The sequence below is a fragment of the Nyctereutes procyonoides genome, unplaced genomic scaffold (genome assembly GCF_905146905.1).
Source record: "Nyctereutes procyonoides isolate TBG_1078 unplaced genomic scaffold, NYPRO_anot_genome, whole genome shotgun sequence".
In the NCBI taxonomy this organism is placed as follows: domain Eukaryota; kingdom Metazoa; phylum Chordata; class Mammalia; order Carnivora; family Canidae; genus Nyctereutes; species Nyctereutes procyonoides.
In genome coordinates this window covers 52,970,560-52,993,433 of record NW_026575131.1, presented here as the reverse complement: position 1 = coordinate 52,993,433, position 22,874 = coordinate 52,970,560, and the positions used below count along the sequence as shown (strand labels likewise).

General features: G+C 54.4%; 3 protein-coding genes across 3 annotated transcripts; 2 read left to right on the top strand and 1 right to left on the bottom strand.

Annotated features, from left to right (window-relative positions):
* Positions 1 to 85: 85 nt before the first annotated feature.
* RPS28 (ribosomal protein S28) lies at positions 86 to 1,304 on the bottom strand. Its single transcript, XM_055344031.1, has 4 exons — positions 1,213 to 1,304; positions 1,071 to 1,118; positions 286 to 419; positions 86 to 165 (listed from the first exon to the last, which is right to left on the bottom strand). Exons 1-3 carry the CDS (start codon positions 1,249 to 1,251, stop codon positions 297 to 299), a joined length of 210 nt encoding a protein of 69 aa, XP_055200006.1. The 5' UTR covers positions 1,252 to 1,304; the 3' UTR covers positions 86 to 165; positions 286 to 296.
* A 28-nt stretch (positions 1,305 to 1,332) lies between these two features.
* On the top strand, positions 1,333 to 8,695 carry NDUFA7 (NADH:ubiquinone oxidoreductase subunit A7). Its single transcript, XM_055344032.1, has 4 exons — positions 1,333 to 1,471; positions 1,888 to 1,937; positions 5,775 to 5,924; positions 8,486 to 8,695. The coding sequence occupies exons 1-4, from the start codon at positions 1,421 to 1,423 to the stop codon at positions 8,574 to 8,576; spliced, it is 342 nt and encodes a 113-aa protein (XP_055200007.1). The 5' UTR covers positions 1,333 to 1,420; the 3' UTR covers positions 8,577 to 8,695.
* A 2,392-nt stretch (positions 8,696 to 11,087) lies between these two features.
* CD320 (CD320 molecule) lies at positions 11,088 to 15,320 on the top strand. The gene is made up of 5 exons (XM_055342678.1): positions 11,088 to 11,259; positions 13,666 to 13,779; positions 14,109 to 14,342; positions 14,596 to 14,754; positions 14,888 to 15,320. The coding sequence occupies exons 1-5, from the start codon at positions 11,133 to 11,135 to the stop codon at positions 15,028 to 15,030; spliced, it is 777 nt and encodes a 258-aa protein (XP_055198653.1). The 5' UTR covers positions 11,088 to 11,132; the 3' UTR covers positions 15,031 to 15,320.
* The last annotated feature ends 7,554 nt before the right edge of the window (positions 15,321 to 22,874 follow it).

Here is a 22,874-nt window from a genome sequence, read left to right as displayed (position 1 = left end):
GTCACCAGAGGATAAGAGTGGGAGTGGATCCCTCTGGAAGAATAGTGATACTATAAGCCTAGTGACAGCCAGACAAGATCCCAAGTTTACATACAACATAAATGCTTTATTAACAATCGCAGATCATCCCTGTGAGCCAAGTGGTGGACCCAGACATCCAGGACCCTGTAAACAGACCCAAACATGAGATACGGGAGGGCCACCCAGCAACTGTCCAAGTCCCTCCCCTGTCTTGCAAATCTCGGTAAACCCTTTCTACACTTCCAACCCCAATCCCAGACTCACCAGCTACAAGTTCAGCGCAACCTCCGAGCTTCTCGCTCTGACTCCAATAGCGTAAGCACGTCGCCCTCGCGCACGGGGCCTTTCACGTTGCGGATGATGGAGCGGCTGGTGTCGTCCATGAACTCCACGCGCACCTACGGCCCCCACCAAGAGGACATGAAGCAGTTAGGATCAGTCGCGAATAGGCACAAAATTTCTTTTTTTTGGGGAAGATTTTATGACCTTCATGAGAGACCCAGAGAGAGGAGCAGGCAGAGGGAGAAGCAGGCTCCTTGTTGGAGCCTCATACCGGACTCGATCCCAGGACTCCGGGATCACGACCTGAGCCTACAGCAGACAGTTGCTCAATCACTGAGCCACCCAGGCGCTCAGGCATCGGGTTTCGATCCAGGGGACGTGTTGGGGCCGGCTCGGAAATACTTAGAAAGGGGGCTGCGTATGGGAGGCAGAGCCGCGCCCGGAAGAGAAACGCTAGAGCACGTTCTCCAGCGGCAACAGCAGCCACCGGGAGGGGCAGCTGCAGCTCCGGTCCTGTTCGGGAGCGGAGCACACTCGGTCGGGCACGGAGCCACAAAGAGGTGGTTGGGATGGGCCAAGCCACGGGGAGGGGCGTCGGGGCCCGGGAAGTGAGGTCCACGGATCTCAGGCCCGGTGGGCAGGGCCCTCGTGGGGTCTCGGGGCACTCCGGGAGCCCTGGGATACAGGGGACTCCGGTTCTCACGGTCCGGCCAGCCACGGAGTCGTCAGGGCTCAGACCCCGCGAGCGTCCCCACCCGCTCGCTCACCTGCGTGCACTGTCCCTGCGAGCCGGTCCTGCCCAGCACCTTGGTGACCTGGTGGAGAGAAGCTGGGTTGAGGCCTGGGCAATCCGACCCCCCCCACCCCATCTCTCTCCATCCTCGTCCCCACTCAGGCCCCCCACCTCACCCTGGCCAACTTGATGGGCTGCACACGGCTCGTGTCCATGATGGCGTCGCGGCGGCGGTCGGGCGGAGAGGGGTCACGTGTTCCGAGAAGACCTTTTATACTACGCCCCGGCCCCGCCCTCCCTCTCCCGCTCTCGCGAGACCATGGACGTTCTTCCCAACATCCCCCGCGGTAGGACGTCATCGGCGCCCTTCAGCGCAAACGGAAGATGGCGTCCGCTACTCGCGTTATCCGTCTCCTGCGGAACTGGGCATCCGGGGTGCGCGGGGAGGAAAGGGCCGTGCCGGGGGGCTGTGGGCTCCGTGCGCCTTGGACCCGCTGCCGCTAGTCCCCTACCTCGTGCACCCTTGGGCCTGAGGCTTTGAGTGCCGAGGTCCCCCTAGGCTGGAACCCGTGTCTCAGCCGGGAACCCCCAACTCATGACTCCTTCAGCCGACGCACCCACCTCCGCCCCGGCCCTCGACCCATTCTGGCCTGAGATCTGCCTAGTTGTCAGGACCTTCTTAGCCCTGTACCTTGTGGCCCTGGCCCTAGTTTTCCTCTTCCTGTACTGGACTGCCCATCTCCGACCTTCCCTTCTGCCCCGCCCCCCCTCCGGGATGGCCCTGTTCCCTCGCCCTCTCCTCTCCTCTCCTGGGTGCCCTGAGGGTTGACCTCCTTCCTCTCCTCCCACAGCACGATTTGCAGGCGAAGTTGCAGCTGCGCTACCAGGAGATCGCCAAGCGGTGAGGAAGCCCCGCTCGCTGCCCACATTCCGGCCTTGTCCTGTTATTCTTGCATCAAGAACAAAATTCGTATTCTTTTAAGACCTTTAGTGCGCTGGGCCGGAAGCTTGCCTCCGGTCCCCGGCCGGTTGTGGAAGCCGAGGTTTGCTTTTACCTTTTCCTGTACTCAGAGCCAGCTGCTCGTGGAACAGTCAGGTTGCACATGAATTCAGAGTGGGGATCATGTAGCTGTGCAGCCCTCAGTGTGTGGCCCTGCCAGTTGGTGTTCTCATCCCCAAGCTGCAGATGAAAACACACACACACACACACACACACACTGGAGGTTCAGAGAGACAATCGTTTGCTTAAAGTCATTCAGAAGCTACAAAATAACAGCTGGGGTTTAAGCCCAGGAGTATCTGGAGTCCAAACTCACTTATGTGCAAAAATTACTCAATATTTACAAGCCCCTTCCCTCATTCCTATCACGGAGTTCAAGTTCTAGGAGGAGAAAAACATGGTAGGGAAATGAACGCAACAGGGTTAAAAGCATTCTGGAATGCTCTGAAGACAAAATGAATTAAGTAAGCTGGAGGGTTACTTGGGTCATGTGATCAGGAAAGGTCTTTTTTTTTTTTTTTTTTTCTGGCATTGACATTTGAGTCACCTGAATAATAAGCAGGAGCCAAAGGGTAATTCTTGAAAGAACATTCTGGATAGAGGGAACAGTAGGCACCAAGGCTTTTGAGGCCGACAGAACCAGAAGTAGGGAGGCCAGTGTGGCCGGAACATTGAGGAAAGAAAAGAGAGCAGTATATTGGAAGTCAGAGGTAAGGCAGCCATTGAGGATCAGCAGCAGAGGGAGACAAGTAGCGTTTGAATAACCAAATTTATGTGAATACCTACACGTTGTAACGCATTCTAAACATCAGAAATTTTAAATTGTTTTCTATGTCGGGTAGTTGATGGGCCAGTTAAGGAAATGGTTTTATAAAATTTCCACCGTCCTTAGGGTGGCGGCGCCCCCTAGTGATTCATGTGTGTCCATTGCGCACTGGTTCTTACCTTTCAGCTGGGGTGGCGGGAAGCTATGGCCACGCCCACTGGGGGAGGGTCTCAGGATATTCCCCCCCCTTTTTTTTTTAAAAAGATTTTATTTTTGAAAAAAAAAAAAAAAGATTTTATTTTTGGGTGTCTGGGTGGCTCAGTCGGTTAAGCGTCTGCCTTCCACTCAGGACATGATCCCCGGGGTCCTGGGATTGAGTCCTGCATTTGGCTCCTTGCTCAGCGGGGAGTTGGCTTCTCCCTCTACTCCTCTCCCCTGCTTGTGAGCTCTCTTTTTCTCTAATAAATAAAATTTTAAAAGTGTGCTTATCTAAACATCTTTTTTTTTTAAGATTTTATTTTTAAGTAATCTATATGCAACGTGGGGCTTGACCTCGCAACCTGGAGATAAAGAGTCACAGGCTCCACTGAGTCATCCAGGTGCCCCAGGATATTGCTTTTATCTATCTATCTATCTATCTGTCATCTACCTATCTATCTATATATCTTATTATTATTATTTTTAAAGATTTATTTATTTATTTATTTATTTATTTATGATAGAGAGAGAGAGAGGCAGGCAGAGACACAGGAGGAGGGAGAAGCAGGCTCCATGCCAGGAGCCTGATGTGGGACTCAATCCGGGGACTCCAGGATCGTACCCTGGGCCAAAGGCAGGCGCTAAACCGGTGAGCCACCCAGGGATCCCCTCTATCTTACTATTTATTTAGAGTGAGGGAGAGAGTACAGGTGTGTGTGTGTGAGGGGGGCAGGGAAGGACAGAGGGAGCAGAAAGAGCATCTCAAGCAGACCACGCCAAGTGCACAGCCTGATGTGGGGCTTGATCTCATGACCCTGAGCTCATGACCTGAGCCGAAACCAAGAGCCAGATGCTTTACTGACTGAGCCACTCAGTTGCTCCAGGATACTGCTTTTAATATTAAATTTTTAAATTATATTTTTATGTGTTTTTCTTTTTTTTTTTTTTTCATACAATGGCTATCACTTGTTTTAAGAAAAACTTAAGGGATCCCTGGGTGGCGCAGCAGTTTGGCGCCTGCCTTTGGCCCGGGGCGCGATCCTGGAGACCCGGGATCGAGTCCCACATCGGGCTCCCGGTGCATGGAGCCTGCTTCTCCCTCTGCCTGTGTCTCTGCCTCTCTCTCTCTCTCTCTCACTGTGTGCCTATCATAAATAAATAAATAAATAATTAAAAAAAAATAAATTCCCTTGGTTGGCTATTAAAAAAAAAAAAAAGAAAAAAGAAAAACTTAAGTTCTGGCAAAACAGGTACCAAACAAGTTATTTTAAAACCTGCTTCAATGAAAACCCAGTGATTTTATGATTTCTCCTATTTTTTTCTGCCTTTCCTCTCTGCTGTGTTTTCCAGAGAGGCTTCTCTTTTGTTTTGAGGTTAGCGTTTCCATTTTAAGCTTCTGGCTTCTTTGTAAATACACCCCAGATTTTAGCCCAATTTAGGACAGAGCTCTCTATTCACTCACCCACCCCCACCGCCACCCCAACTCTGCTTATAGCTTTGGTGACTGGGAGGTGGCAGGAAATGCAGAGACCTCGGAGGACTAGGTGCTCTTTGAGTAATAAGCCTTGATCCCAGCAGGGTTCTTCAGAGGGTTCCTGAGATAACTAGAAACCCAGAAGTTCTGTAGCCTGGCCTTTGGAACAAAGACCCTCAGAATAAGCTAAGTCTGGAGCTGTTGCCCAAGTGTTCATACACTGAGACTACTTGTGTATGAGGTGGGCAGAGTCTCAGGCCCTGACCTCTTCATTTCTGGAGCTCCTGCAGGTAGAAGTGAGGCCAGATGCAAGCTTTGGGCCACAGTGGGGTGGGAACAGACCTGTGTGTGGTGTGCCCAAGATTGCGAATCCGAAAAACCACCAAGGAGCCGACACCGATGCAAACACACGAGGGTTTATTTACAAGCTCGAGCTTGGGTCCAAGTGTACCCGACACAGCGGAGCAGGGACTTGGACCCCAAAGTGGGTTACAGCTGGGTTTTTTATGGGTTGGTCTAGGGGATCTTCAGAAGGAGTGGAGGAATTTTTTCCATTCCAATATGGGGGAAAGGGTGGGGGAGTTTCTTAAGATCTGATATGGGATTCTCTGTGGGGGCATTCTGAGCTTTATTGTCTTTCCGATATGGGATTCCCTGCCTAGGACATTCTGCAGTTTTTCCTGTAAAGTTCAGCTCTTATTCCCAGGGACCTAAGATGGCTGTACTTGTACTAATGCTAAACTTGAGGTGGAATGGCCTTAATTTTTCTTGGCCTCCACATGTGTCCAGTCTGGGCTGCCCCCTTCCTTGAGAAGCCTCAGAAAAAGTCTTCCATACTGGTCACATTTGGAGTATATTTAGGCCTTGCCTTCCAGCACCTTCACATCAAAACAGAGACTGCTACCTGCTTCAGGACCTCAGATCCTCCCTAGCCATACACCCATGACAGAGCACCAAGGGATTCCCCTAGCCCGCGGCCCAGTTACTGAGGTGACAGGCCCATGCCAGCCCAGCCAGCAGTGACTTTCTATCAGGAGACTTAGGTGGCTTCATTGGTTAAGCATCTGACTCTTGGTTTCTGCTCAGGTGGGTCATGATCTTGGGGTCGTGAGGTCAAGCCTCATGTGGGGTGCTGTGTCCATCACAGTACAGCTCAGTCTTCTTAAGACTTTTTCCCCCTCCCTCTGCCTCCCTCCTGGTGCGTGTATGCACATGCACGTGTGCTCTCTCTCAAATAAATAAAATCCTTTTTAAAAAGTGACTTTCTGTTAGCTTTAATGCTGATGTTCTTTCCCCTCAGAACTCAGCCTCCTCCCAAGCTCCCTGTGGGCCCCAGCCACAAGCTCTCCAGCAACTACTACTGCACTCGCGATGGCCGCCGGGAAGCTGCGCCGCCCTCAATCATCATGTCCTCGAAGAAGGTATTGGCGCCAGGCAAGCCTGCAGAGAGGTGAGGACATCCTGGCCTGAAACCAGCCCTTTCTCTTCCTTGTACTTTTCAGGGCCCCATTTTTGAATATCAGCTATGTCAGGAACTGCCCTGCAGGGGCTTTTCATAGGAGAACTCTTAATCCCTGCCCACCCCAGGGTAGGGTTTGGGGCTCAGCCAGGGCATGTTTCCTGCAAATAAAGCTTCAAGGGCTCCGGGAGAAGTGCAGGTGGTGTTTTTGTAATTTTGTACTTTTTTTTTAAAATCAAGGCATAATTGACATATAACAATTATGTGAGTTTCGGGCATACTACGATGTAAAGATTTGATGTTTGTATACCTTGTAAAATGATCACCACAGTAAGTCTACTTAGCATCCATCACCACACACAGAGTCATGTTTTTTTTCTTGTGATGAGAATTTTAAGATGTACTCTCTTAGCAACTTTTATTTTATTTTAATTAATTAATTTATTTATTTTTATTATTTTTTTATTATTTTTATTTTTTAAAGATTTTATTTATTTATTCATGAGAGACACACAGAGAGAGGCAGAGACACAGGCAGAGGGGGAAGCAAGCCCCCTGTAGGGAGCCCAATACGGGACTCGATCCCAGGACCCCAGGATCATGACCTGAGCCAAAGGCAGATCCTCAACCACTGAACCACCCAGGGGCCCCTCTTAGCAAATTTTAAATATACAATATAGTATTATTAACTACAGCCACTATGCTATGTGTTACATCCCCAGGACTTATTTATTTTATAATTGGAAGTTTGTACCTTTTGGCCCTCTTCACTCATTTCACCTACCCCCCCACCTGCCTCCTGCCTCTGGTGACCATCAGTCTCTTCTCTGTTGTCTATGAGTTTGGGTTTTTTTGCATTTTTTTTTTTTTTAAGATTTTATTTATTCATGAGAGACACAGGCAGAGGGAGAAACAGGCTCCATGCAGGGAGCCTGACGTGGGACTCAATCCTGGGTCTCCAGGATCAGGCCCTGGGCTGAAGGCGGCGCTAAACCGCTGAGCCACTCGGGCTGCCCAGGGTTGTGATTTCAACCCAAGAATTTGGGAGAGACCAAACATTTAGTCTAGACCAGAGTTGTTATGAAGGTTAATCTTAATAATTAATATTTGTAAGGTTTTAGAACGGAGTCAACACCATGCCTGCCTACTAGTTACTCCACGAGTTAGGCAGTGATGGCCCCTGTTGCAGAAGAGGAAATCGAGGCACCGAGAAGCCACATGACATGCCTGGGTCACACAGCCAGTGGGTAGCAAAGGCAGGATTTCAAACCAGTTTGCTCAGACCCCAGTGGAGTCTGGGCTCTGCAGCCAGTTCGTTGTGTGGTCTGCAGCCAGTTGTTTCAGCCTTCTCAAGCCTCAGTTTCTTCATCTGTAAAACAGGGATGGTGGGCTTGCAGTATGACAAAATCCGTAAGGTGACAGGGCCAGGCCAGGCCTGCTGTATAGTTTAGAACTCAGTGAATGGTCGGTGTCATGTCCTTGTGACCTTCTAATTCTCCAGAGTCCAGCACCAGACTATGGCACACTACCCAGTTGCCCCAGACCCCGTCACTTGCCCCTGGGATGGCTGCATTTCCTAGGGAGGCTGCTCTTTCAGACTCCTGGAATGATGGGAAGCCCTGGAGCCTCTGCTCCTGGGAGTCTCTTCCACAGCGAGAGCCTGTCCGCCTGCCTCTTCTCCCTTTTTGCTTACTGCGTGTGCAAGCGTCTCTGGCCCTAGGTGCCCAGGGCTTAGGTGTCTCAGGAGGCATTTGCCTTGGATTTGTTGCCACAGTGTCTCTCCTTGGGGCTCACTCTGGGCCAAACGGTGTATTCTTTTTCTTCTTTTTCTTTTTCTTCTTTTCTTTCTTACTTTCTTTCTTTTCTTTCTTTCAAGACTTGTTTATTTATTTTAGAGAGAGCTTGTGCATGCATGCGTGCACAAGCAGGGGGAGGGGCAGAGGGGGAGAGAGGGGAAGCCGACTACCTGCTCTCTGGACCCTGAGATCATGACCTGAACCAAAACTAAAAGTCAGACGCTTAACTGACTGAGCCACCCAGGCACCCCAAGTGGTGTATTGGTCAATTGTACTTGACTGTCAGCCTCATTAGACTGAGGCCTGGTTTTAGCAGGGTTCTGGGGCATGTACAGTGCTTGCCATGTTGCAAGTGCTCAGCACCCAAGGGAGGAAAGAGCAATGGGCACACATCACCTGATTGCTCGGCCCTTCTGTCAGTATCCTGTTAGGGGGCAACAGGAATGGAGTACTTGTCCACCTGGGGCCACAGGTGAGAAGGGGTGCTAGAGGAAAAGCCCAGCTATTTATATATTTATGGCTGGCTTTGAGCTCAGGAGCCAGGCAGGCTGGAGGTTCACATGGGGGTTTGGGCAGGAAGGGGGCTGGCCAGCCCCCAGCAAGGAGTTTAGGGACTCTGGAACACCCTCACTCTGGCCCACAGACCCACAGTCTCAGCAGGCATGTTCTTGGTGGGTACAGGTGTGGGCTCCCTCAAGTTCCTCTACGCTGGTCTTGGGAGACTGGGCCCTAACCAACATCTGTTTCCCCTTCTAGCCCTACTGCAGCTGCCACTGAGAAGAAGGCCGTTTCGCCAGCTCCTCCCATAAAGAGGTGGGAGCTGTCCAAGGACCAGCCTTACCTGTGACTGCACCCTGGGGGCACCTGGCCGGGCCCTCAGGGCCATCTGGGTGCTTCCCCTCCTCGTATTCCTTCCGGGAGACCACGACTTAATTTATGACAAATACACCTAGCTCTCCAGTATTACTTCTGTTTTTAACGTATGACTTACCTGGATTTCCTGGTGAAGCTGGTGCTGAATCTCTTAACTCTGTCAGCACTTGAGCAGGGGAGGGATAGTGCTTCTCGCGCTTCAGAGTGCCACACTGTCACTGGGCACGGAGTCTGATGACATGAGGTCCAGTGTTGTCACCAACCCTTCTCTGAGATCAGTAGGGTGGGCTCCAGGACCGGTGGGTGTTTGGGGGGCCCGGACTGTGAAGGACAGCGAGGCCGAACACAAACTGCTCCCTTAGATTTCTCAAGTCCCCATAGGTGTTTTTCATGTGGACATGGGCCAGTACCCTTCCACTGCCACCCCCATCTGACCTCGAGCACCCTGCAGCTTGGTGGGGATGACAAGACAGCAGGGCAGCTCACAGGGAAGGCTCATCTGGGACAGGTGAGGAAAGGCCTCCCTGAGCCAGAAACCTTTCTGCATGGGCCTGGGAGTGAGGTGGAGTCAGCCCAGGAGAGGAAGGGGCTGTTCCTTGTGGAGGAATGAACATTTGAGTGAAAGCCAGAAAAGAAGCAGCCCAAGTCTGGCTGCAGGAGCAATGGGGAGCCATGCAGTAACCTCAAGTAGGGGTGTACCATGGCTGCCCTATGGAAGAACCCCACAGACTTGCAGTAGGTGAAGATGAGGTGTGTGAAAATCAGGGTGTTCTCCAGAGCACAGAGCAAGGCAGGTAAGGGTCCCAGACCCAGATGTATAATGGAGCCCCAGAGTGGGTGGTATCAGTGCTAAAACCTCATCAGTGGGGAAAACCCTGGGTTGAAGCTTCCGGGCCAGGCTTTCTGGAGGAGTTGGGACTCTAGTTGGAGCAAAGGATGAGTCAGATTCAGAAAGGAGATAGGGAGGGAAAGGAAGTCTGTGCAGGGTGTCCTGAGGTCACCAGGAAGGCAGCCCTGAGGGCTTCCACAGATGCAGACAAGATATGCCATTGAAGGTTTCTGAATAATTTTAAGACCCAGACTTGAAATTTCACAAGGGAAAGAGGTCTGACAGCTGAGCTTTTCTGTGTGCTATGTCCTGTTCTGAATGCTTTCAGGATCTCTGCTCCTTGGTGGAGCAATCTTGTGAGGTCATTGCTGTTGCCACAACCTTGGGACAGAAAAACAGGAATGGGAGCACTGGAAACCCTCGCTGGCTCCCTGAAATCTGGTGTGAACCTGGCAGCTGATAACTCTGCCTAACTGCTACAAATCAATGGCTTCTTCAACTTTTCTCCCTGCACCTCAGAGACCTTTGAGCCTCAAAGATGGGATGCTCCCCACCCATGTAGTGCCGGGTCCTGTTTGTCACCTTTCCACCTGCCTCTGCACCTGTACACCTTTACCTCTTACCCATTTCCTCTGGGAATCTGGGAAATTCTGAAACAACAGCAATAAAACCCAACACACGCATACATAATATACACACTCAAAAAGCAGGTGTAACTTTCAACATTCTCAAATCGCGAAACATGCCAACAATCTGCAAACAGAGCCCCTTGTGGGAAAAATCTGGATGCTGTAGCGTTGCTACCCGGGAAACGGGGTGATAGATACTTGCGCGCCTGTCAACACTAGGGAACCAACACTTGTCTGGGGTTGTGCTGGCCGACAGACCCGTTGCTGCTTCTGAAGGCAGAGCTATAGATAAATACTTAGTCTTAAGAAAACAGAGCCGCTGATTGCACAGAAAGCCTGCAGGACGCCGAGCGCGCGAAGGGAAAGCCCACAGGGGACCTTTGCTATCCTGAGAAGAATCCTACCCCGGCGAAGAGGACTAAATGGGGCAGTGGGCGGGGGTGAGCGCCTCCAGGTGCGAGGGACAGGACCTTGATGGAAGCCAGGGACGTCTGGAAGTGTCTCGTTCGTTCATTCACTAAATATGTGACAGCCTGCTACTGTGGCAGCCGCTGTGCTGAGGCACGGGGGATGCAACGAACACCACAGCACTGCGGTCCTGCAGCGGACGCTCCAGTGGGTCACCGAGACCCTACATCAAAGTTAGCGAAGTGGAGAGTCCCGGGGCCTTGGAGAAGCTGGAGGCGGGAGGCTGGGGCGTGCCTGAGGGGAGGGGAGTGGGCGCCGTATTAAATGTGACAATTAGACGAGCGCATTTGCTGCGGGACGCATGCGACACATCCGATGTTGTACGTAGACACCGACAAGTTCGTTTACGTCCCCATAGTCCCTACCTTCAAATGGGCCCAACACCTTTCGACGTACCCGGTCCCCGGAGGAAGCGGGCAGAGCCTGAAATTGCGGCTCCCCCCGTACTCGGACGCTTACGGTACCCTTGGCCGCGGGCGCCGCCGCTCCCCGGGGCTGGAGCTCCGCCCCCGGCCGCAGCGCGCGTGCGCGGGGGCATAAAAGCGAGGCCCCCCCGGGCGCGTGGTCAGAGCCCTGGCGGGGGCGGCGCGGCTGCTGCTGCTGCATGGCGCGGGGCGGAGTGCGGCGGCCCGCGGCCCTGGGCCTGGCGCTGCGGCTGCTGCTCGGCTTCGGGCTGCGCCTGGAGGCCGCCCCGACGCCGGTCCCGCTCCGGCTCTTGGCCCAGGCCCCGGGTGAGTGAGCTCCGCGCGCCCCGCGCGCCCCTCGGGCGGCCGCGTCCCGCCCCGCGCCGGCGGCCCTCGCCATTGGCTGTGCGGCCGGGGCGTCCCGGACACTCCCCCGGCACGTGGCCCGAGGCTCGCGCGTGCGGGGCGCCGGGTGGGGACCCCGGGTGGGGACCCCGGGCGCCGCTGAGTGCCGCCTGCGCCTGCTGGCCCCGCACCGCGGCTCAGCTTTGCGGGACCCCTTCCCCCGGCGCGGGCGGGAGGGCGCGGTAGGCTCCCGGTGTCCGCCTCCGGCAGCAGCTGCCTCCTGAACCCTCGCGCGCCCCGGACGCGCTACGGCCCAGGGTTCTGGGCGACCAGCCCCCGCCCTCCCCATCTCCGCGCCCCCCTCCTCTGGCCTCAGGATGAAAGGCTTCTCTCCCTCCCGGTGACTCCGCCCTTGGGCACCTGCTCCTGGGCCTGGTGATCTTGGCGGCCCTCTCCGGGGTTCCCAGAGGCAGCCGGGTGGGGTAGAGCGACCTCTGTAGGCACAGGTGACCCGGGCTCTCAGCTCTGAGCTCAGGTTCACTCACTTGCCCCTTTCCTGCACGATGCCGTCTTACCTGGGCTCCTGCCTCACCCCTTGCGCCGCCGCAGGCTGAATGTTCCTGGGCCCTTTAAGGAGGCAGGACTCACTAACCAAGGACCAGAGTCTACAAGTGGGCTCTGTCCTCAGGACACTGAGGGAGGGACTCCCAGTGTGCTCCTCTACAGGGGAGGGAACTGAGGCTGGGAGGGAAAGGCACTGGTCGCTTCAGCTCCTGTCTCACCCCCCAGCCCTGTGAGGCCTGGTCTGCCGTGCTCTGCTCCCACTTTCAGGAAGAGCGTACACTCCAGCGAGGGAGGTGTGATGTTGGCAGGGCCGGGAGTGGCTAGGCCTGGAGAGGAAGCTGCGCCCAGACCGCCAGACCCCCGTGGGCAGGGAAGGAAGCCAGATCCAGGTTGGCCGCAGCTCTTCCTGGCTTCAAAAGCTCAGGGACCGTGTGGACCACAGGTCTCAATGAGCCTAGAGGCCCGTGGAGGGTGCTGGCTGTGGGGAGAAGGGGGTTTGGAGCCTCAGGCCTCTGAGTAAAGGTGGAGGTGGCAAGAGGACCAGGATGGAATGGAGGGCCACTAGGTTGGGTCCAGGCCACGTGCCCCCCCTCCCCGCCCCCAGGAGGAGAGCCTTAAAAGCCATTCCTTCCCTCCGTCTATCAGACTCCCTCCTGCCGGCCCAGGTTCTAGGCTCTTCTGTGCTCCTCCCCATCAGCATGTAGCCTAAGCCTCACCTCCTGGGGTCCAGGAAGGCTCAGATCTCATCAGGACACAACCTGGACCCTTGTGTGATTTGCGTCTGTACCACCCTGGGCTTGGGGTCATGAGGTCCCGGCCCTGATCGCGCAGTGTCCGGTCTGTGTGGATACCAGTTTGAGGAGCCTTGTTGTAAGTGGAAGGCGGAGCTTCAGGCGGCTCTGAGAGGTGCATGAGACCCCTTCCGAGAAAAAAGCTGAGATCTGAAAACTGAGGAGGAAATCACCAATTGCAGAGTGAGGGGAGGAGGGAGCGCTGGGCCAAGGACCAGCTCAGGCAAAGGCCCTGGGGCAGAAACAAGCAAAGCCTCTCGGAGAACAGTGGGGAGGCCAGGACAGAGGGACCCAGATGAAGAGGAAGAAGGAGGGAGGAGGTGAGGTCCCAGAAGGGTTTGCCACAGGGCTGGGCCAGGCCTTGTGGCCACATAGACAAAGTAGGGATTTGGTGTGAGAGGCTCAGGGGACCAGGGCACGGTTCTGAGCAGAGGGGAGGCAAGGGCCAGTGACTGAATGATGTGACTCTGAGGCTGGAGATGGGGGTGGGGCCTGGCGAAGAGGTGGCACATTCAGGATGGGGACAGTGGTTGGGTCTGGGAGGAGTTTAGGAAGTGAGTGGACAAGCCTTGGTAACTAAGCAGGTCCGCTGCCCGGAGCCTCAGTTTCCCCTTGGCGAAGCAGGTGGGTTATAGTGGGCCCTGCTGACCCTCACCATGGACCCCATCCAGGGCAGTTTCAGAGATGGCCCCTACCCCAGTCTGTCTAACCGCCGATCTTGGGGAGACCATCCAGGCTGGAGCCGGGTAAAAACTCCAGGATCAGTGAGACCTGGGTTCCAAACGAAGCTGCCACCAGCTCCACAGCCCTGGGCCTTGCCTCCCTCCTCGGTGGCTTCTGCAGCATGGGGATGGCAGTCGCACCTGCCCTCCAAGCCTCCAGCACAGTAGGTCCTCAGCAAATTGGTGGCCACCAGTGTCAATCCAGCACCCTGGGACCCGGCCTGCCTCCGGTGGTGGTAGGTGGTCGCAGTCTGTTGGCACTGTGCCCCTGGGGGGAGGGGGCCCGGATCTCACTCTCGCGCATCTTGCAGGCTCGTGCCCACCTGCCAGCTTCCAGTGCCACACCAGTGGCTTCTGTGTGCCCCTCACCCTGCGCTGCGATGGTGACGAGGACTGCCCCGATGGCAGCGATGAGGATGAGTGCAGTGAGTGGCAGAGCACCTGGGGCGGCGGGGAGGCTGGGTGAGTGGGGTGGGGATGGTGGGGCGGGGCCTGAGGGTGGGCAGGGCTTACAGGGTGTCAGGTGTGAGAAGAGGTGGGTTTACTGGGAACCCACTGAGTGGGGCCTTGGGATGAGGGGCTTGCAGCGAGGCCAGTCCGTGGAAGGTGGAGCTAACAAGTGGAAGCCTCTAGGGATGCTGGATTTTCTAGGGTCACCTGTTCCTAGAAGGCAGGCTTACGAGGGGGCCGGGTGGAGGGGCAGAGCCCAGCACTGTGGGTAGGTATCTGCGACCCGACTGACCTTGTACTCCAGGGATCAAGCCTTGTGCCCAGGACGGAGAGTGCCTGCCAGTCACTGGCAGCCCCTGCCCTTGTGACAACATCGATGACTGCCGAGATGGCATCGTGGACAACGTTTACAACTGCAGTTACCAGCCCTGCCCGCCGGGCGAGCTCCGCTGCCTGCGAGGCGGTGCCTGCATCCCACACACCTGGCTCTGCGACGGCCACGCTGACTGTCCCGGCTCCAGTGACGAGCTTGGCTGTGGTGTGTGCCATGGGACTTTGGCGTGTCTGTAGGGGTGGGGAGGGCTGGTCGTTAGATAAGGATGCCTGACACCTTCCGGTGGGTAACCAGGCTGACGGTGTGGATGCTTGCACCTACCCATGCCTGCGTCTCCGTGGGGGCAGCGGAGGATGAGCCCCAGGGTCCCCCGGGTTTTCAGAACACCTGTTTGTCCCCCCTCACCCACGCCCGCAGCACCCACTCCCTAGCTGCTGAAAGGCTGGACTTATTACAGGAACTGAGACCCTCCAGGACAAGACTGCCACGTCCATAGGGACCCCTGTGACCCCAGACGGTGTCACCTCTCTCTGGAATGCCACAGCCATCCCTGCTGAGGACCAGGACTCAGTCCAGGCTGGAAACCGAAGTGCTTGTGGGGTTATCGCAGCTGCAGGTAAGATGGCCAGGCTGTCCTCCTGGGGCTTGGAGCCCCCTGGGGGCAAGGGCTTGGGGAGGGGACAGGCTGCAGATGGCCCTTCCCTGTGTTGCAAGCCCTCGCTGACTCCCGCCGGTCTGCCCCCCCACAGTGGTGCTCAGTGTCGGCGTAGCTGCCATCTCCCTGTTCGTCTTGTCCCGGCTCCGTGCCCAGGGGCGCCTGTACCCGCTGGGGCTGCTCATGGTCATGAAGGAGTCTCTGCTGCTGTCAGAGAGGAAGACCTCGCTACTCTGAGGATGAGCTCGTGCCACCACGGATGGCTCCTGGGCCCCAAGCACGGCCGCTACGGGGACATGTCCATTGGTGGCAGCAGCACACAGCCACTGGCCCCTCGGCCCTCAGATGTGGGTCCTTCTGGCTGTGCAACACCTCAGACTTCAGCTCTTACAGCTGCAGCCCTGTATGTTGGGGGTGCCGGGACGCCCCGCAGAGGCAGGCAGCCTGGCACTGAGGGGCTGGCCCCACGCTCAGACACTCCTGCTGCTCCCATGTGAAGGTGGGGATTAAAGTCACTTCACATCCTCTGCCTGCCTCTGAGCCTCTGTCTCCCTCTGCCCAGGCAGCCAGGGGCCTTTACGCCAGCCCCTCCTCTGTGGCGGGGTGTCCTGAGAGGGTGGGACTCGGGGACCCAGCCCCGGGTGCTCCCTGGGCCACTCTGCGTCTAGCTTCCTGGGACCCAGAGCAGGAGGGGGGCGTCTGGGGCCGCCGGGTGGCCTGCGTTACCCACAGGCTGTGTGCAGAGGAGCAGAACTCGGGCAGTGCCTCCCGGGGGACCGCCATCCACCATGGCTTCGTCCTCCCTCTGCTGGGCATCCCCGGGCTGGTCTGGGCTCCACTCAGCTTTGAAATGGAGATTTTATTATTGTGTGGCTGTAGACTGTTGTAGAAAAGACCGTTCCCAAAGACGGGGACCCACTATGCCACAAGGGGCCACGTGGGGGAAGGAAGCACCAGGGTCAGGAGGCATAGGGAGCGGGAGGAGAATGTGGGCAAAAACCTTTATTGTGGTTCCCGTGGGAAGGGACTGGCGAGGCCGGGTAAGCAGGCCTGGGATTGGCTGGTTTGAATCATCCCAGCAGGCTGTGGGGGTAGGTGCTCTCTGTCCCATAGGTGCCGACCTGCTGACAGTGAGGCCACTGGCTGGGAACGCCTGGGGCGTCGGCCTGAGCCTGTGTTCTGCGTGGCCGGCCCCCACAGACCTCTCCCGTCCGCGGCCAGGGTCAGTGTTGTGGCTGGGCCGGCGCTGGTGGTTCTTGTAATCGCCGCATGCTCTTTAGCAAAGATGACCTGAGACCTTTGAGGAACGAGGGTTATGACTCACACGTCCTGCCCAGAGGGCTCACGCACCCTCGTGGGCCACACAGCAAGATCACAGGAGAGAGAGAGAGAGGCAGTGTGGACCTGGGGCTCTGCCTTTGTTAGGGCCCGACGGTGGGCTGCCCAGGTTTCGTGGGCTCACCCTTTACTGGTGAACCTAAAACATAAGAGAAATTGGGGCTGGACGCAAGTGGGGTCACTCTGGCAGGCAACTATCTAGGCCACCCAGGGCTTTCTGGAAGAGGGAGCTTCATGGCCGGGGAGCCAGGTTCCTTATCTGGCTGTGTTGCCCTGAGCTGGGTCTTACAGCTGGCGATAATGTTTATTCCAGAGACATGCTGGCGGTCAGAGCTCGATGCCAGGAGGTGACAGTGCACCGTCCCTCACTGTTTGCCAGTTGGGCCTGGGGTGGTCAGGGCAGGGAGATACTGACTCGGGGTATGGGCTCTGGACTGATTGGTTGGCACGTGAAATGTGCGCTCCGCTGGTGAGCTGTTCGCCGTCTCTAGGAACTGGCTGACTCCGTGACAGACTGTTCCTCCTGGTGAGGCCCAGGTGTGGGGGATGGTCCCTGCCTTGTCACGAGGCCCCAGGTGTGGGGGATGGTCCCTCCCTGGTCAGCAAGGCCCAGGTGTGGGGGATGGTCCCTGCCTGGTCAGCAAGGCCCCAGGTGTGGGGGACAGTCCCTCCCTGGTCAGCAAGGCCTAGGTGTGGGGGACGGTCCCTCCCTGGTTGGTGAGGTCCGGGTGTGGGGGATGGTCCCTGCATGGTCAGCAAGGCCCAGGTGTGGGGGACGGTCCCTGCCTGGTCAGCGAGGCCACAGGTGCCAGAGCATCAGGAATACAGAAAATCTAGATGATACACACCCTGACTGATGGATGTTGGGGGCAAGTTGTATCTCTGATCCTCATTTTCCTCATTTCCAAATGGAGTAGCCAGGGCCCTCCCCTGCCCCTGGAGCCTCCTTGCAGGGCAGTGACCTTCCTGATGTCCCTGGAGCCAGACTGGGTGTCTGCCACCAGCTGGGCCCATTGCAGCCCACTGCACTCAGGAGAGCACCCAGGATCCCACATCTGGCAGACAGGGAGCTGGTCCCTGACAGTGAGATGCTGGGTAGGAGTAGCATGAGCAGGGCAGCCCGGGTGGCTCAGCGGTTTAGCGCTGCCTTCAGCCCAGGGCCTGATCCTGAAGACCCAGGATCGAGTCCCACGTCGGGCTCCCTACATGGAGCCTGCTTCTCCCTCTCTCTGTGTCTCTGCCTCTCTCTCTGTGTCTCTCATGGATAAATAAATAAAATCTTAAAAAAAAAAAGGGGGATCCCTGGGTGGCGCAGCGGTTTGGCGCCTGCCTTTGGCCCAGGGCGCGATCCTGGACACCTGGGATCGAGTCCCACGTTGGGCTCCCGGTGCATGGGGCCTGCTTCTCCCTCTGCCTGTGTCTCTGCGCCTCTGTGTGTGTGTGTGTGTGTGTGACTATCATAAATAAATTTTAAAAAAATTTAAAAAAAAAGGAGTAGCATGAGCAGGTGCACCAGGGAGAGCTTCCTGGAGGTGGTGAAGTTTGGCTTTGGGGCCCCACCCATGTCCCAGTGCAGGGAAGGTGGTTGAGGGAGGTTTTGGAGTCTGGGCCTTGGGCAGTGAATGAGGGGCTGTGTCAGGCAGTGCCAGGGGCAGCAGGAGGGGAGGCTTGGGGGGTGGGCTGCAGCGACAATGGGGGCCCATCTCCTGGGGTCCGACATCTTCCCACAGCACCCCCACCGGCCCCCCGGAAGCCAGGGCATTACTGAGGCAGAAGTGCAACCATGGGCTTTGTCCACTTGATAGGAAGGCATCCTAGCGCAGGGTAGGATTTCCTTGTTTGTAGGTTTTTGTGTGCGGGCATGGTCAGCATCAGTGCGTCAGAGGGTGTGGACGGGGTGTATGGGGCCACTCGTCACAGGCCACCTAAGCGGAGCTCTGGGTCATTCTTGGGTGTCATGGATTCTTGTTGTCAGTGGAGCAAACTCCTACCCCACCCCCACCCCCACGCCTCTGCGTATTCTCTTTTATGTTTGCTGGCAGCTCTTTTGTTCCACATGAACGGTGGCTGCTGTTCTCTGGGGGCCGGGCTGCTTGGACGTCACCATCTAGGATGTCCATGTCTGACGCCTTGGGATGGGCGGGTCAGCTGGGTCGCTCCCCCTCTATGCGGCCTTTCCATGTGGCCACCCGAGCGGGACAGCCTTACCTCTTTCGTAGCAGCTCAGGGCTTCTCGGACTGTAGGGCTGAGGCCACCAGGCCTCCTCAAGCTTCGGCCTGGAACTGGGCCAGCATCACTTCTGATGCATTCTCTTGCTCCCATGGAGTCCCAGGTCAGCCCAGACATGCACGGGGACCACACGAGGATGTGAACACCAGGAGGACCTGTATCATGGTCCCATCCTTGCAGACCAGCTTCCACGAAGGGGGCAGAGGGCATGAGCTGAGGACAGGACAGGCAGGGCTGGGGGACTCCCCATCCCCTTGAGCCAGCTGACGACCTGTGGGCTCATGGCTTTGCTCTCAGGTTCAGCTTTGTCATCTGCATGCTGGGACAGTCACAGGTACACATGTCTGTCGTTCTGAGCAGGCTGGGGTTTCAGCTGCCTCAGTTCCCTAGAGCAGGGCTCGCTCTGCTGTCCCGTGCAGCAAGCTCAATGAGTCACTTCCAGGAAACTGTAGAGATGGTCCAAGTTTTTTTTTTTTTTTTTTTAAAGATTTTATTTATTTATAGAGACACAGAGAGAGAGAGGCAGAGACACAGGCAGAGGGAGAAGCAGGCTCCATGCAGGGAGCCTGACGTAGGACTGGACCCAGGGTCTCCAGGATCACGCCCCAGGCTGCAGCCGGCGCCAAACCGCTGTGCCACCGGGGCTGCCTGAGATGGTCCAAGTTTTAAAAGTGTGTGTGTGGTGTGTGTGTGTCGGGGGGCGGTTCTGGGGAGCTCAGGAGGAGGGGATGGGTGGACCGTGGCAGGTGGCTGGGAAGGGATGGGGTGGGGTGGGGGCTGCAAGTGAGGATGGGAGCAGGATGGAGGGGTGTATCTCTGTATAACTCTTGCCATTCCTCTTTTTTTTTTTATTGAGGATAAATTCATGTTAGATTAACCATTGACCAGTTTAAAGTGAACAACTCAGGGGTGCTGAGTTGGATGGCTCAGTCGCTTAAGCATCTGCCTACAGCTAAGGTCATGGAACCGGGGTCCTGGGATGGAGCCCTGCATTGGGCTCCCTGCTCAGTGGGGTGTCTGCTTCTCCTTCTCCCTCTGCCACTCTGCCTACTTGTGCTCTCTCTGTGTCAAATTAAGTAAAATCTTAAGAAAAAGTGGACAACTCAGTGGCAATTTAGTACATTGACAGTGTTGCACACCCATCCCTTCTGTATAATTCTAAGAACTTTCCATCCCCCCCCAAAAGAAACCCTGCCCCCATTAGCCTTCTCTCCCCATCCCCTCCCCCAGTTCCCAGCACCTAATAACCCACTCTCTGTAGATGTACCTGTTCTGGATATTTCATATGGATGGAATCCTACCATCGGTGGCCTTTGAGGCCTGGCTTCTTTCACTGAGCATCACATTTTAAAAGGTCTTCCCCCAAAGTTTCCTTGTGCCCCCCCTTTTTTTACCTCCTACTCATGACCCAGGCAGCTACTGATCTATAGATTCATTGCATTTTTTTAAAGATTTTATTTATTTATTTATTTATTTATTTATTTATTTATTTATTTATTTGAGACACGGACGTTGTGGGGGGCAGAGACACAGGCAGAGGGAGAAGCAGGTTCCATGCAGACGGCCCGATGTGGGACTCGATCCCGGGTCTCCAGGATCAGGCCCTGGGCCGAAGGCGGTGCTAAATCGCTGAGCCACCCAGGCTACCCTGCATTTCTATTTTTTTTTATTTTTTTATTTTTTTATTTTTTTTTTTCTATTTTTTTTTTTAAATTTAATTTAATTTAATTTAATTTAATTTAATTTATTTATGATGGGCACACAGTGAGAGAGAGAGAGAGGCAGAGACATAGGCAGAGGGAGAAGCAGGCTCCATGCACTGGGAGCCTGATGTGGGATTCGATCCCACGTCTCCAGGATCGCGCCCTGGGCCAAAGGCAGGCGCTAAACCGCTGTGCCACCCAGGGATCCCTGCATTTCTATTTTTAAAAAATATTTAAATAATCTCTTCACCCAATAAGGATTTGAACTCACGACCTGAGATAAAGAGTTGCACATTCTGCCGAACTGGAGGCAGCCAGGCGCCCCATAATTGCATTTCTATAATCATATAGTAAGTATTCTGTTTTGTCTGGTGTTTTCTACCTGACTGACTGACTGACTTACTTATTTAATTAATTAATTAATTTATGAGACACGGGGGGGGGGGAGAGACACAGGCAGAGGGAGAAGCAGGCTCCATGCAGGGAGCCCGATGTGGGACTCGATCCCAGGTCCCCAGGATCAAGTCCTGGGCTGAAGGCTGCACTAAACCTCTGAGCCACCCGGGCTGCCCCTGACACATTTATTTTAAGATCTTTACACGTTGTTGCATATACTGCAAGTCAACTCATTTTTGTTGCTAAGTCATATTCCATTGGATGGCTGTCCCACCCTTCATGTACCCAGTTCACCTGTTGATGTATATTTATGTGGTTTCCAATTTTTTTGGTCCAATTTTTTATTATTACAAATAAACCTGCTATGAACATTTAGGTCTAAGTTTGTTCATGTACCCATTTCTTTTGGGTAGGTATCCCAGGAATGGAATGGTTGCATGATATGGTAGGTATATATTATTTTTTTAAAGATTTTATTTATTTTATTTTTATTTTTTTATTTTTTAAAGATTTTATTTATTTGTATGAGGGAGAGAGGCAGAGACTGTAGGCAGAGGGAAAAGCAGGCTCCCTGTGGGGAGCCTGATGTAGGACTCGATCCCAGGATCCCAGGATCACGACCTGAGCTGAAGGCAGATGCTTAACCAACGGAGCTACCCAGGTGCCCCTTAATTTAACTTTTTAAAGTAGGCTCCATGTCCTACATGGGGTTTGAACTCACAACAATGAGATCAAGAGTTTCATGTTCTACTGACTGAGACAGGCAGGTGCTCCTATGTATTTAATTTTAAAGAAACGCCAAATGTCTTAACAAAGCAGGTGGACTTTTCTGTCCCTCCCCTGGCAATGTACATATTCTTGTTTTTCTGCTTGAGAGGGGCAGCCTTTTATTTTTATTTTTTTAAGATTTATTTATTTATTCATGATAGAGAGAGAGAACGTGCGAGAGAGAGAGAGAGAGGCAGAGACACAGGCAGAGGGACAAGCAGGCTCCATGCCAGGAGCCCGATGCAGGACTCGATCCTGGGACTCCAGGATCACACACGCCCTGGGCCAAAGGCAGGCGCTAAACCACTGAGCCACCCAGGGATTCCCCTGGGGGGAGCCTTTTAAATTTTAGCCATTCTAATAGAGTGCAATGGTATTACACCGAGCCTTTTTTTTTTTAAGATTTATTTATTTATGATAGACACACACAGAGAGAGAGAGAGGCAGAGACACAGGCAGAGGGAGAAGCAGGCTCCGTACCAGGAGCCCGATGCGGGACTCGATCCCAGGACTCCAGGATCACGCTCTGGGCCAAAGGCAGGCGCCAAACCGCTGAGCCACCCAGGGATCCCACCGAGCCGTTTTTTATTGAAGTGCAATTCATGTAACAAAATTTTTAATCATCTTAAAGTGAACAAATCCATGGCATTTAGCACACTCATAATGTTATGTGAGCAACACCTCTAGCTAGTAAGCATGTGAATCTTTTCATGGACTTGCAACATTTCGGAAAATACCTACTTGGAACTTTGGGATTGCGTTGCATCTGTAGGGTTAATTTGTGGAGGAGGACAAACACTCATGGAGCACTGACTGGGTGGCAGGCATTGTAGGTGCTGGAGACCGGCCTTGAGAAGGACAAGGTACCCTCTCCCACGGAGGGGAGGGGCAGGTGGTCAGCTACCAACCCCTACTAAACCAGCACATCAGTATCACATGGTGGGAAATTCTGGGGACTGAGAACCCGACAGAGTAGGAGGGATGGCCAGGCTGGGTTGGGGGAAAGATTATATTTGATTATATATATATATATATATATATATATATATATATATATATATATATATATTTTTAAAGATTTTATTTATTCATTAGAGACACAGAGAGAGAGGCAGAGACACAGGCAGAGGGAGAAGCAGGCTCCATGCAGGGAGCCTGATGTGGGACTTGATCCCGGGACTCCAGTTTCATGCCCTAGGCCAAAGACAGCCAGTAAAGCACTGAGCCACCCAGGAATCCCCCTATTTGATTATATTTGATAATCAAAAGAGGCTTCTGGAACCAGGGAGACATTTGAGTAGAAACCTGAAGGAAGTAAGATGAACTATGCCTGTATATAGGTGAAGAACATTCTGAGAAGAGCAAACAAGTGCAAAGGCCCTGAGGCAGAAATGTGTTGGAGAAACAGGAGGAAGTCTGGAGCAAGTGTCTAGGGGGTGGTGCAGTGGTAAGAGCTGATGTCAGAGATGGCTGGGTTGTGGAGGGGAGGGATTTCAGCAGAGAGGCCCATGCTCTGACTTCGGTTTTCAAGGGTCTTCCAAGCAGTGAGGGAATCCTTCTTTAAGGAAATGATTTATCCAACTGCAAGCTTCTGGCTTAGGACAGCGTGTCTTCGTTTGTTTGTTTTTTGCCAAATTGATTTAATA

What these genes read in the sequence shown, in the direction of transcription:
- RPS28 (XM_055344031.1), bottom strand. Translation starts at nt 1,251, where the DNA reads ATGGACACGAGCCGTGTGCAGCCCATCAAGTTGGCCAGG. An exon ending in AGCCCATCAAGTTGGCCAGG is followed by an intron (nt 1,119 to 1,212) that starts GTGAGGTGGGGG and finishes TCTCTCCACCAG; the next exon opens with GTCACCAAGGTGCTGGGCAG. An exon ending in CGCAGGGACAGTGCACGCAG is followed by an intron (nt 420 to 1,070) that starts GTGAGCGAGCGG and finishes TGGGGGCCGTAG; the next exon opens with GTGCGCGTGGAGTTCATGGA.
- NDUFA7 (XM_055344032.1), top strand. Translation starts at nt 1,421, where the DNA reads ATGGCGTCCGCTACTCGCGTTATCCGTCTCCTGCGGAACTGGGCATCC. An exon ending in TGCGGAACTGGGCATCCGGG is followed by an intron (nt 1,472 to 1,887) that starts GTGCGCGGGGAG and finishes CTCCTCCCACAG; the next exon opens with CACGATTTGCAGGCGAAGTT. An exon ending in CCAGGCAAGCCTGCAGAGAG is followed by an intron (nt 5,925 to 8,485) that starts GTGAGGACATCC and finishes TTCCCCTTCTAG; the next exon opens with CCCTACTGCAGCTGCCACTG.
- CD320 (XM_055342678.1), top strand. Translation starts at nt 11,133, where the DNA reads ATGGCGCGGGGCGGAGTGCGGCGGCCCGCGGCCCTGGGCCTGGCGCTG. An exon ending in GCTCTTGGCCCAGGCCCCGG is followed by an intron (nt 11,260 to 13,665) that starts GTGAGTGAGCTC and finishes CGCATCTTGCAG; the next exon opens with GCTCGTGCCCACCTGCCAGC. An exon ending in CAGCGATGAGGATGAGTGCA is followed by an intron (nt 13,780 to 14,108) that starts GTGAGTGGCAGA and finishes CTTGTACTCCAG; the next exon opens with GGATCAAGCCTTGTGCCCAG.